This window comes from Cibotium barometz, chromosome 24 (assembly GCF_041138505.1).
Source record: "Cibotium barometz isolate CiBa-2024 chromosome 24, ASM4113850v1, whole genome shotgun sequence".
NCBI classification, from domain to species: domain Eukaryota; kingdom Viridiplantae; phylum Streptophyta; class Polypodiopsida; order Cyatheales; family Cibotiaceae; genus Cibotium; species Cibotium barometz.
The window spans coordinates 43,298,536-43,312,544 of NC_141069.1; the positions used below are offsets into that span (position 1 = coordinate 43,298,536).

General features: G+C 40.7%; 1 protein-coding gene across 1 annotated transcript; it reads left to right on the forward strand.

The window, feature by feature from the left end:
* The first annotated feature begins 389 nt into the window (after positions 1-389).
* On the forward strand, positions 390-6,740 carry LOC147625334 (uncharacterized). Its single transcript, XM_086818655.1, has 3 exons — positions 390-664; positions 1,033-4,076; positions 6,204-6,740. The coding sequence occupies exons 2-3, from the start codon at positions 1,061-1,063 to the stop codon at positions 6,608-6,610; spliced, it is 3,423 nt and encodes a 1,140-aa protein (XP_086674781.1). The 5' UTR covers positions 390-664; positions 1,033-1,060; the 3' UTR covers positions 6,611-6,740.
* The last annotated feature ends 7,269 nt before the right edge of the window (positions 6,741-14,009 follow it).

The following is a 14,009-nucleotide window of genomic DNA, read 5'->3' on the forward strand; positions in this document are numbered from 1 at the left end:
ATTTAATGTTTTGTCAAAGAAAATCTTATGAAATATGAGTTGATTTTTAAAATATAGAATCTTTACAGCTTTTTCTTCAACTTTTTTCACCACAAAATTGCCAAATTGTTTTAATCAGAATTTTTTTTGACAGTAGGTGATTTTATTGGCATTATTTAAGCTTAAAGAAAACCCTGCAAAAATTTCTGTATTTGTTTTTCGGTTTGCTGAGGCCAAAGTTCTAGACACCTAACTCGTTTGATTCCTAGTACAATTCGACTTACATAAGCAAGAGCTCTTTTTTCTCCCATCTTTTTCAAACTGATAATAATTGATTTTTTTCCCAAAATTTCATTTTTCTTGGACGGTGGGGAATGGGTTGTCTTACTCAGTTGAAATGGAGCTTTCTAATGCAGAGCGATAAAACACGCACACACACACACACACAAAAACACACACACACACACACACACAGACACTCTCTGACGCACTGAGCGTTGGTTTACTGTGTTGCAAAGTATCCTTCTGCATCTGTATGCACGCAAAAATTGTACTAGCTTGACAACACAATGGAATAGTGTACATAGGATATCACCCATCTTACCAGGAACAGAGGCTATCAGAGCTTCCTTTGCAGATCTCTGCAGAGCCTGAACAGAGGATTTGCTGCAGTTTCTGATGCAAGGTACGCCATCTTGCTCCTAACACAAGCTGCTTCCTTTGCATTTCTCTTCTCATTTGTCCCTTAATTCTGCTTAGCTTAAGGTATATGTTTTTCACTTATCTTATTTTGCCATTGATTTCTCAAATTTTCATTGGTTTGGTTTTGGGCACTTTCTTGCCATACTTCCTCGAGAGTTTTCACACGTTTTGGGCACTTTCTTACCATTAATTTCCTGGTTTTTTATTAAAATTAATTGTTTTAGGCTTGTTCTTGCGATTTATTTCTCAATTTTTATCATAGTGTTGGGCATTTAATTCTCAAATTCTTCTAATTTTAGTATTTTTTCTTACCAACTACGCATTAAAAGATGCCTGATTTGTCTGCTACAGAGCCCCTTGAGCTTGGCGTTAAGCGAGGATGTGGGCTGATGAAAGAGGTGCAAGCATATTAATAATATCATTATTATTCATATTAGTGGTACCCTCTCTGCAACTCTCTAGCGCTCTCTCTGATGATGGCCAATATTTGCTAAGGTGGAGTCTTAGCCTACACAGACACGTTGCGCTTAATGGGTGGAATGCAACAGACATTTCTCCATGCCAATGGGTGGGTGTCTCATGCTCATCATCATCAGAAGGCAGGGTCATAGGCTTGCATCTCTCTGGGCTCAATTTAACCGGCATTCTTTCAGATGATATAGGCATGCTAACACACCTGCAGATTCTCAACCTATCAGCCAATTCGCTTTACGGGACAATCCCGAAATCCCTCGCCAACTGCTTATCTTTGCAGGAACTTGATCTCAGCAGTAATGGGCTCACAGGTACGATCCCCTTTGAGCTAGGAAGCCTCCAAACACTTCAACTCTTGGACCTCAGCCAAAACCAGCTCTCGGGCACCATCCCCATCGAGTTGGGAAGCTTCCAGAGCCTCCAAGTTCTTGCCCTTTTTGACAACTTCCTCAATGGCACAATCCCAGATGAGCTGGGAGGCCTCAGCTCTCTGAGACAGATTTCTATGTTCAGCAACAACTTGACAGGCTCAATCCCAGCCTCTTTGGGCAACCTGAAGCAGCTTACCCTTTTAAGAGTTGGAGCCAATGAGCTGACGGGGCCGATACCGCCAGAGCTGCATGGCTGTGATAGCCTAGAGATACTGGGACTGACTCAGAACAAGCTACAAGGAGAAATCCCTCCGGAGCTTGGGGAGTTGAAGAACCTAACCACGCTTGCTTTGTGGAGAAATGATCTATCGGGCGGTATCCCGCCTCATCTCGGAAACCTGAGCAATCTGCAGATATTGGCATTGTATGACGATGGGTTGACAGGAGAGATCCCACCTGAGCTAGGCAATCTACAGAGGCTGCAGCTCCTTTACTTGTATAGGAACAGCTTGAATGGCAGCATTCCATGGCAGCTTGGGAACTGCTCGGATATAGTAGAGCTGGACCTTTCCATGAATGATCTCACGGGCGAAATCCCAATTGACCTCGCCCACTTGCAAGCCATGAGGCTTCTGCAGTTGTTTCAAAATGAGCTCATAGGAAGCATTCCTACACAGCTTGGCGGGCTGGCCAGCATTCGGAAGATGGACCTTTCCTACAACAACCTCACCGGCAAGGTCCCGTGGCAACTACAGTCCCTCCCAAACCTTCAATTCCTGGAATTGGGCTACAACAGTCTAACAGGCAACTTCCCCCCTCTGTTTGGCTACTGTACTAACTTGACCGTGTTGGATGTTTCTTTCAATTATATCAGTGGGGGCATACCTGGGCATATCTGCTCTAATGGGCAATTAAAGAGACTAAACATGGGCTCTAACATGCTTACAGGGCAAATCCCTGATGGAGTTAAGAGTTGTTACTCTCTTACATATCTAGACCTCCATCTAAATGGGCTGTCTGGGTTGATCCCTTGGGAGTTGAGTAGACTAAATGACCTTAGCCTTCTGGATATCTCTCATAACCAGTTTGTGGGCAGCATACCACCAGAATTGGGCAGCCTCAAGAATCTTCAAAACCTTGTAATATCTGGGAATCGCCTGTCCGGGCAGCTACCCAGAGAACTTGGAAACCTTTCCAAGATGGGCTTATTTCAAGCGTCGGGGAACGCCCTCGATGGGAGTATTCCTGTGGAGCTTGCAAATTGCTTAGGGCTTCTGAGGCTGGATTTAAGCAACAATTCTTTAACAGGCTCAATCCCTTCAGGCCTTTCTCACCTGTATCAACTAGGTTTTCTCATCCTTCCAGGCAACAAGCTAACAGGCTCCATACCCAGCAGTTTGAGCAACTTGACCCACCTTCTACAGCTTGATCTAGGATACAACTTCCTAAACGGCACCATACCAGCCGCCCTAGGCCAGCTAACTGCCCTGCAGTATGATCTCAGCCTCAGAAACAACAACCTCACTGGCCAGATACCAGAAGAACTTGGGCAGCTTCAGTATTTGAACTACTTGTATCTGGATAACAACATGCTAACAGGGGAGATCCCGGAGTCTTTTGTCAATTTGACCAGTTTGATTGTGTTTAATGTATCCAACAACAGATTGACAGGACCTATACCTGACATGCCATCTTTTAAGAGCATGGCAGTGAGCAACTTCAATGGAAACATGGGCCTGTGTGGAGGCCCTCTTTCAACTCCTTGCGGCGTAAACTACACGTTTCCTCAGGCTAGTGATGCAGCCCTTGAGGAATCCTACATGAGGGTTCCTATCAAAGCCATAATAGGGATCGTAGCAGGGGTGATTGTTGGAGTTTTTTTGATGATAATCATGGTGGCTTATTGCATAACATGCCGAAGGTCACGTGCAAGAGCACACTCGGATGATGAGTACAGGTATGTGGAAGAGTCCTACTTCGCTACATCACCGGGGTTCAATTTCAATGACATACTAGAAGCTACCGACAACTTTGCAGAGGGTTACATGATAGGGAGGGGTGCATGTGGGGTAGTGTACAAGGCAGAACTACCATCTGGGGATGTGATAGCAGTGAAGAAGCTGGCATCACAAAGGGAAGGGTCAGCTTTAGAGGACAGTTTTAATGCAGAGATAGCAACACTGGGCAAAATAAGGCATGGGAACATAGTTAAACTCTATGGGTTTTGCTATGACCAGGATTGCAATTTGCTGTTATACGAGTATATGTCACAGGGAAGCCTGGGGGAGCATTTACACCACAACTGGCAGAATTGTGTTCTTGACTGGGAGAGGAGGTATGAGATAGCCCTCGGGGCAGCTGAGGGCCTCTCTTACCTTCACCATGATTGCAAGCCCCCCATTGTGCACAGGGACATCAAGTGCAACAACATACTTCTTGACGACAACCTCAAAGCTCATGTGGGCGATTTTGGGCTGGCTAAGCTGATGGACGTGCCGTGCTCGAAGTCCATGTCTGTCATTGCTGGATCCTATGGCTACATTGCTCCTGGTATGCTCTCTCTCTGTGTGTGTGTGTGTGTGTGTGTGTGTCGGGGGTTCATTGAGTGTATGCAGCATGCATGTATCTACTGCATACATAACTTTCTACATGCAAGTTGCTTTCAAAGTGTGTGTATGCTGGTGCATGATTGTTCATGTGGCTTGAATTCTTATATGTTTCTGGATGTGCAATGTTTTCAAGGGGTGTGTATGTAGGTGCTCGAGTCGTCTTCAGTAGATACGTGTGTGTACCGATGTGCATGAGTTTGTGTGAGTCTCAAGGATATACATGCTTTTTTCTACTTACATGTCAATTGTGGGATCTCTCCAAGGGATGTGAATGCATGTGCATGACATTGTGTGTGTTTATGCTGAACGTAGTGTGGAGAGAGATGCGAGGATTGATGAACAAAATAGTATGGATATTATGTGCAAGTCTCCATCGCTTGTGTGTCCCCTTGTATATACATGTTGGTGCATATGTGTGCATGAATCCTTCCACATGTTTGCTGCATGCAATGTTCATCTAAAGAGGTGCATGAACCTTTCCACATGTATGTTGCATCTAATGCTCATCTAAATAGATGTATGTGCATGAATGCTTCCACATGCACATTGCATGTGGTGTTCCTATCAATAGTCATGTACATATGTGCATGCAGCCTTCCAAATGTATGTAGCATGTAGTGTTCATTTAAAGAGGTGTATGTACATACATAGTTTTCATGTCTGTGTTTTAATGGACACCTATATGCATGCCATGTTCATGGCATGCCTCTATTCTCATCTGAAGGAGGATACCAAATGCATGCCATATGCCATATGCATGAAAGAATGCCATGTTCATGGCACGAAAGATAGATGTCTATACCATGGTTCTAGTATATTCATTGCATGTAAGTCTTTCTATCTAGCCATGTACATGGCTTGATGGAAAGATGTTCATGCCATGGTTCTAGTATATTCATGGTATGTGTGTCTTTCTATCATGCCATGGACATACAAGAAAAAGGAAAAAGGGAAAAAGGGGAAGAATATACAAGAATAATGCATATGGCATTTCAGATTTTCTATGGATGGAAAGGTGTGTATGAAAAGGGAAGGGCTCCACATTATATAGTTATATAGTTTCCATCACTGCCAGTTTTTATCGTCTACCTTGCACCACCTTTTCAAACCAGTCCACATGGGGTCCTAAAAACGCAATAGATAAGATTGTTTACTATTTCCCAAATTGTACTACAAGGAGAAAAAGAAAAAGTGAGTCTGGCTTTCCAAGGTCTTAGCTTTCAAAAGATTCCTTTGAAAACTAGTAAAGCTTGAAAGTAAGTTTTGTTTTTTTTTTTTTTGGTTTTTTTCTTGGGTGGGCTCAAATTTGGACTCTTCGGGTTAACCTTCCTTTTTAAAAAGGTTATCATAAAAAATTTGGAGTTCATAATTATCAAGCAATTTTTTGGGTACTTCGTGGGAAATTTGAAATTAGGTCCAAAAAATTATGGAAGTGATAAAGCGCTCGCTTGGGGTTTTGAAAAAGATAGTCATTTTTTTGGTTGGTTTGTAAAAGTTGTTGGCTGACGATTTTGATGACTGTATATATTATTAGGGGATCAAGTGATGCTGCGAAAAGCCAGCGAAATTAAGTAATTATATATATATATATATATATAGAGAGAGAGAGGGGAATTGTATTTTTTATTTTTTAATTTCTAATTGTATATTTTTTATTTTTTATTGTCATGCACGAGTATGCATACACTAGTGATGTTTAAGTAATTATATATATATATAGAGAGAGAAGGATTCTTAGACCTTCTAATTGTATTAAAATTATTATTTTTTTGTCATGCAGAGTAGTGATGTTTCAATGTGTGTATGTATATATATATATATAGAGAGAGAGAGAGAGGGGTAGGGAGACTTCTGATTGTATTTTTTAATTATATATATATAGAAAGAGAAAAATAGAGATTCTTAGGCCTTCTAATTGTATTTTTAAAATTTTTTAAGAGTATGCATACACTACTGATGTTTAAGTAATATTATATATATATATATAGAGAGAGAGAGAGAGAGATCTTAGACTTCTAATTAATTAATTAATTAATTATATATATATATATATGTTTTTGTCATGCAGAGTATGCATACACTATGAAGATCACAAGCAAGTGTGATGTGTACAGCTTTGGGGTGGTATTATTAGAGCTTGTCACGGGAAGGCTACCCGTGCAATCGGTAGACCAAGGTGGGGACCTTGTCACGTGGGTGAGAAGTTGTCTGGATTCACGAAAAGAGCTAACCCATATTTTGGACCCAAGGCTAGATTTGAACGATAGGTTCATTTTGGCAGAAATTATGATAGTTCTGAAAATCTCCCTTTTGTGCACCAACATCTTGCCCCTTGGAAGGCCCTCCATGCGTGAGGTGGTTTGTATGCTCATTGGAGCTAGAAATGATGAAGAAACCAAGCTTAGTATCACAAATAGAATGCAAAACTTGACATTAGAAGGGATAGATCTCTCCAACATCTCTATACAAGTGTAAATTAAACCCCACCCAAAAAAAACCTTTATATTCTTTATTTATTTAGAGCTCCCAAAGAGTAAGATATAAGTTGTAATTTGATTCTTTATTGATGAAGGAATGGGTAATCTTTCCGTTGAGGTTTCGTTTTTCCACGTGTTTTGACATACCAGTGTTAATCTAAGAATGTGGAAAATATACAGGAGTGTTAGAATTAAGCGGAATAATATATATTTTTTCATGTGGGGCATGTGGCTTCAATAATCGCACTTTTGTTGTTATTTTAATCAAGACAAAAGGAAAGCATTATGTTTGCTTTATTCAATATCTTTCTGGTTGTTGGAAAATGAAAGTTTATTCAATTGAAACACGTTTCTTGATCGCTTTGTGAGTCACCAATGGTCCATTTTCAAGGTTGTGAATATTATTTAAATCTTTTAATGTGTTATTTGTTATTAGGTGTGATATATTTCTTTGGGTGGCTTGTCCAATCCATTTGAATGTACCACTACGATTATGTTTTTTTTTTTTTTTTTTTGGGGGGAGTAGGGGAAGTAGTTCAAGATGAAACATCATCATATGAACAATTAGATAGGGTGGATAAGTTTGAAATATCCAAATGGGTAGTTAGTCTTGAAAAAATAAATAAATTAAAAATTCGTAAATTTACACCAAGTTTTGCAAATAGCCCACTCTTGGGAAAAAAATAATAGTTAAAAATGTGTGACTTTACACCAAACTTTGTGACTAGCTTTAAGCATGTGTAGCCCAATGTTTTTTTTTTGGGTATTGCGAGGGATACGTTAAGCATGTGTAGCTCAATGTTTAGGAATCTAAATGAAGAGTTTGAATTAAAATTTTCTTCATACTTCATTGTAATTATTACTAAACTTCAAAAAAATTATTACTAAACTTCATTGTAATTATTACTAAACTTCAAAAAAATTGAGGAGGTATTTAGACTTCTCTGATGAATTTGAGAGGATCTTTAATTGAAAGCCATGTGGTGTAGCCACCTCATGAGATGGAGATCGTAGCCAAGTTTGGATGGTTTCTTATGGCATTGATTGCTATTGTCACATTGGAGTTACATTTCTAACTTCCAAAGAGGAAGATGTGTTTGAGTACTCTTAGTGGTTTTGACTAAGTGGTTCCCCATCAATTTTAAAGTAGAAATTAAGGGCAAGGACTCACGCAAAGACAAATGAGATAAAGGTCCCCTCCAACACGAAATTGTACATGTTTAAGGAGGTATAGGCATCTACTTTCAGTACCCACTCTCATCAGTTTTTTTAAAAAAGAGTGAAGGAAGAAACATCCACAAGCCAAATGTATGAACATTCTCTACAATCCCAATTACCATACAAAATATCATGCATGAATTATAAGATCAGTTATCTTTAAAAAATTGATTTGTATAATCATGGCCAAATAAGAACCTATGCCGATATGCTTGTCCACCTAATCACCACAGTGACATGTGGCCAACTCGAATCCACCTCCATATGAATCATGACTAACAACTTCTCTACCAAAATGGCTCTAGAAGGAAAAATGTCTGCTCTACAGTCATCTAGGCAAACTAACCCAAATCACAATATGAAAAAGTTATATATATATATATATATATATATATATATATATCCAACTTGTCAAGGCCAAAGATCAAGTACTAAGCAAACAATAGAAACATTAGGATTTTTCATCTTCAGCATTCAGTAAAAAGATAGCTATTTCAAAAAAAGAAAATCTAATCAAATCTTTGCATGCTCACCTAATTGTTGAGAGATGTAATCATGGTGTTGTGTGTATGTGGGAAAGCACCCTAGAGGTGCAAGATATTGTGGCAAGATAAAAATGCCACATGTAATATTGAATGGTGTGTGAGTGTTGACCAAAAGAGTGGAAAGGAGTTGCCACATGGATGATGATGTGTAAAGTGGGATAAGGCTAGAAGACCTATATCATTGTATGGTTCATTTGTGATATGCAATAGAATTGAGTGTTGAGTGTGCAATGTCTCTCTCTCTCTCTCTCTCTTATGGAGTTCTTAGTGTGGTTTAATCCACCCTAATTATGTTGCTTAATCTATGTCTATCACCATGATCAATCCCATTTTAGGATTGTTTAACATGGTATCAGAGCTTGGGTGCTCTTGGTCATGGTGAATATTTATGTATAGATTTCTTGGTTGTGTTCATTTGATTAAGCATCACTTTCAGTTTATTATGAAAAAAATTTATGCACACTCATATTATCATTTGGATTTGCATTTGTGAGGATTTGAGAGAGATTTGGAGCTGCCATTCTCAAGTTCGAGAGAAGATTTGTAAAAAGGAGGTTGCATAGAAGCTGTGTTGCAAATGGGATTTTTGTAACATGGAAAGCCTGCTCATCATCAAAGAAGCCAAAATAAGGATTTTCATCAAGTATGAAGGCTATGGAGTCTTCACTGTCAACAAGGAAGCTACCAAGAAGTTTGTGGAAGTAATTTGTGAAGTTTTTGCCTCATTTTAGTTTTGGTTGAGCATGGATTTGCTCAAGTTGGAAGGGTTGCTTTGTGATGGGATGGTGAATCCCACGGTTCTTTGCTTGCGGGTAAAGATGGGGAGAAGGTGCATGGTTGCTTTACTATGGGCAAACAAGTTTCGGCTTATTTGGAAGTCCATGTATGTGCATCAAGTAGAGGATGCCCTCGTGAATGTTGCTCAAGGATGATAAGCATCATTTGGTGAAGGCCATTGGAGTCTCTCACAATTGCACCTAAGAGGGTTTCTCATTGGGAGAAACATGATGGAAGCACCCTTAATGCCTGCAAATGGAAGAGCATGTGCTTTCAAAAGCCATGTAGATGGTCAAGACCTCATGCAAGAGATCAAGGAGGCAAAGCATTGCAGCTAAGTGGAGCTGCATACATAGAGAACTTAGCGCTCAGCATGGGAGCTTATGATGGCCATATTATTGGCTAGAAAATTAATTACGATGGCAAATCAACAGTAGTAAGGATAAGCTACATGGTTGAAGACAAAGATAGTCATTGGCAAGGGTGGGAGTCTGTAGTGGAAACTTGGAAGCTTCAATTTCAAGCAAGAACATAGAAAGAAAGCTTGAAAGCCACCATTGAAGGAGGTAGCGCCAATGTGGAAGCAGCGTAAAAGAAGTGAAAAGCTTGCAAATTGAAGCTTAGAAAGCTTCCTATGAAGTATTGTTGGTGCAAAATTAAAGGGCAGTAACAAGAGTTTGCCATTAAAGCTCGTATAAGCTTGCACAGTATGTACAACAGGTTGTGGTAAGGAAGAAGACCTAGATGTGGTCCCAACTATGGCAAGTACAACATCTTAGAAGAAAGCTTGACAAGCTTTGTCTATGGCACTGAAAGGCTACAGAAGCAGCATCAGGTAGCATGAGTTAGCACATTATGTGCTAGAGAAATGGAGCCAGAGAAGGACGCAACAGGATGAGCCATAGTAGTGTAAGCTTTCCATAAAAGCTTAGAGAATAGTAGGTATAGTAGATGGTGAAGAAGAAGATGACCATGAAGCAGGTCCCAGTGTAGAAAGAAAAAGGAATGGCATAGAGGTAATAAGGCTGCCAACAAATCTACAGCGCTGTGTTGCAGTGTGGGTCCGCGTTGTATAATTGGCATTCACAGTACCAAAGCTGGATAGCTAGAGTCCAGCTATGCAAGATGCGTTTGGGAATCTAGGTCTGCAAACAAAAGGAAAACAGCAGCGCAACAAGGTCAGAAAGCACGTATGTAGCCGATTCAGCACGTAACTTGTAGATGTGGGGCCGTGCTCGGCCAATTCGGCGCACTGTTTTCTCACAGTCGTCAGTGCAGAGATGAAGAATTAAAATTTCCTTTCTTTTTTTTTTTGAAAATGCCTTATTATAAATGAACTTAGGGGTTTATTCACACATAGGGTTCGGCTTCATTGTATTTTTTTATTTTTTCCATGTATGAGAAGGGCAACGGTACCCGGACTTGAAGCTCAAAATGATTAAAAAAAAGCAAAAACATCTTCATCCATTGGTATGAGGGTTCTCTGCCCGAGCCCACCTAGAGGCTCAAAAGTGAATGCATGTGTGGTGTCTCGATGGATTTTGAGACAAGTTGTGAGAGCGATTTGGCTCATCATAGGGGTGCCTTGCTTGAGATCACGGATCTCAAAATGGATTATGGTAGTGGTGTACACAGGTTGATGCCTTTCCCGACCATGAAGATGGTTCAAAAGGATGAGGGTGGTTTTGCCCGAGCATGCATGCTCAAACAAACTTGGTGTCTACGTCAGCAGAGCTGGTAGATACGGCACACGTCCATGTAGACACATGCTAGCGGACTAGATGCATCTAGCCATAGTTGATGGACACTCCAATGCATCATTGAGGGGGAGTGTTGAGAGGTAGCGAGTGCAGTTGTGCAATGCTACATTGATATGGGTGATGGATAAGTTGTGGAACACCTCGATTAAGAGGGAGTGTTGAGAGATGTAATCGTGGTGTTGTGTGTATGGGAAAGCACCCTAGAGGTGTAGAATATTGTGGCAAGATAAGAATTCCACATGTAATATTGAATGGGGTGGGAGTGTGTGACCAAAAGAGTGGAAAAGGAGTTGCCACATGGATGATGATGTGTAAAGTGGGATAAGGCTAGAAGACCTATATCATTGTATAGTTCATTTGTGATATGCAATAGAATTGACTGTTGAGTGTGCAATCTCTCTCTCTCTCTCTCTTATGGAGTTCTTAGTGTGGTTTAATCCACCCTAATTATGTTGCTTAATCTATGTCTATCACCATGATCAATCCCATTTTAGGATTGTTTAACATGGTATCAGAGCTTGGGTGGGCTCTTGGGTGGGCTCTTGGTCATGGTGAATATTTATGTATAGATTTCTTGGTTGTGTTCATTTGATTAAGCGTCACTTTCAGTTTATTATGAAAAAAAATTTATGCACACTCATATTATCATTTGGATTTGCATTTGTGAGGATTTGAGAGAGATTTGGAGCTGCCATTCTCAAGTTTGAGAGGAGATTTGTAAAAAGGAGGTTGCATAGAAGCTGTGTTGCAAATGGGATTTTTGTAACATGGAAAGCCTGCTCATCATCAAAGAAGCCAAAATAAGGATTTTCATCAAGTATGAAGGCTATGGAGTCTTCACTGTCAACAAGGAAGCTACCAAGAAGTTTGTGGAAGTAATTTGTGAAGTTTTTGCCTCATTTTAGTTTTGGTTGAGCATGGATTTGCTCAAGTTGGAAGGGTTGCTTTGTGATGGGATGGTGAATCCCACGGTTCTTTGCTTGCGGGTAAAGATGGGGAGAAGGTGCATGGTTGCTTTGCTATGGGCAAACAAGTTTCGGCTCATTTGGAAGTCCATGTATGTGCATCAAGTAGAGGATGCACTCGTGAATGTTGCTCAAGGATGATAAGCATCATTGGTGAAGGCCATTGGAGTCTCTCACAATTGCACCTAAGAGGGTTTCTCATTGGGAGAAACATGACGGAAGCACCCTTAATGCCTGCAAATGGAAGAGCATGTGCTTTCAAAGGCCATGTAGATGGTCAAGACCTTATGCAAGAGATCAAGGAGGCAAAGCATTGCAGCTAAGTGGAGCTGCATACATAGAGAACTTAGCGCTCAACATGGGAGCTTATGATGGCCATATTATTGGAAGGAAAATTAATTATGATGGAAAATCAACAGTAGCAAGGATAAGCTACATGGTTGAAGACAAAGATAGTCATTGGCAAAGGTGGGAGTCTGTAGTGGAAACGTGGAAGCTTCAATTTCAAGCAAGAACATAGAAAGAAAGCTTGAAAGCCACCATTGAAGGAGGTAGCGCCAATGTGGAAGCAGCGTAAAAGAAGTGAAAAGCTTGCAAATGGAAGCTTAGCAAGCTTCCTATGAAGTATTGTTGGTGCAAAATTAAAGGACAGTAACAAGAGTTTGCCATTAAAGCTCGTATGAGCTTGCACAGTATGTACAGCAGGTTGTGGTAAGGAAGAAGACCTAGATGTGGTCCCAACTATGGCAAGTACAACATCTTAGAAGAAAGCTTGACAAGCTTTGTCTATGGCACTGAAAGGCTGCAGAAGCAACATCAGGTAACATGAGTTAGCACATTATGTGCTAGAGAAATGGAGCCAGAGAAGGACGCAGTAGGATGAGCCATAGTAGTGTAAGCTTTCCATAAAAGCTTAGAGAATAGTAGGTATAGTAGATGGTGAAGAAGAAGCTGACCATGAAGCGGGTCCCAGTGCAGAAAGAAAAAGGAATGGCATAGAGGTAATAAGGCTGCCAACAAATCTACAGCGCTGTGTTGCAGTGTGGGTCCGCGTTGTAGAATTGGCATGCACAATACCAAAGCTGGATAGCTAGAGTCCGGCTATGTAAGATGCGTTTGGGAATCTAGGTCTGCAAAAGCTAAACATCAGCGCAACAAGGTCACAAAGCACGTATGTAGCCGATTCGACACGTAACTTGTAGATGTGGGGCCGTGCTCGGCCAGTTCAGCGCACTGTTTTTTAACAGTCTTCTGTGCAGAGATAAAGAATTAAAATTTCATTTCTTTTTTTTTTTGAAAATGCCTTCTTATAAATGAACTTAAGGGTCTATTCACACACAGGGTTCAGCTTCGTTGTATTTTTTATTTTTTCCATGTATGAGAAGGGTAACCGTACCCGGGCTTGAAGCTCAAAATGATAAAAAAAAAGCCAAAACATCTTCATCCATTGGTATGAGGGTTCTCTGCCCGAGTCCACCTAGAGGCTCAAAAGTGAATGCATGTGTGGTGTCTCGAGATGGATTTTGAGACAAGTTGTGAGAGCGATTTGGCTCATCATAGGGGTGCCTTGCCTGAGATCACGGATCTCAAAATGGATTATGGTAGTGGTGTGCACGGGATGATGCCTTTCCCGACCACGAAGATGGTTCAAAAGGATGAGGGTGGTTTTGCCCGAGCATGCGTGCTGAAACAAACTTGGTGTCTACGTCAACAGCAGGTAGATACGGCCCACGCCCATGTAGACACATGCTAGCGGACTAGATGCATCTAGCCATAGTTGATGGACACGCCAATGTATCATTGAGGGGGAGTGTTGAGAGGTAGCGAGTGCAGTTGTGCAATGCTACATTGATATGGGTGATGGATAAGTTGTGGAACACCTCAATTAAGAGGGAGTGTTGAGAGATGTAATCATGGTGTTGTGTGTATGTGGGAAAGCACCCTAGAGGTGCAAGATATTGTGGAAGGATAAAAATGCCACATGTAATATTGAATGGTGTGTGAGTGTTGACCAAAAGAGTGGAAAAGGAGTTGCCACATGGATGATGATGTGTAAAGTGGGATAAGGCTAGAAGACCTATATCATTGTATGGTTCATTTGTGATATGCAATAGAATTGAGTGTTGAGTGTG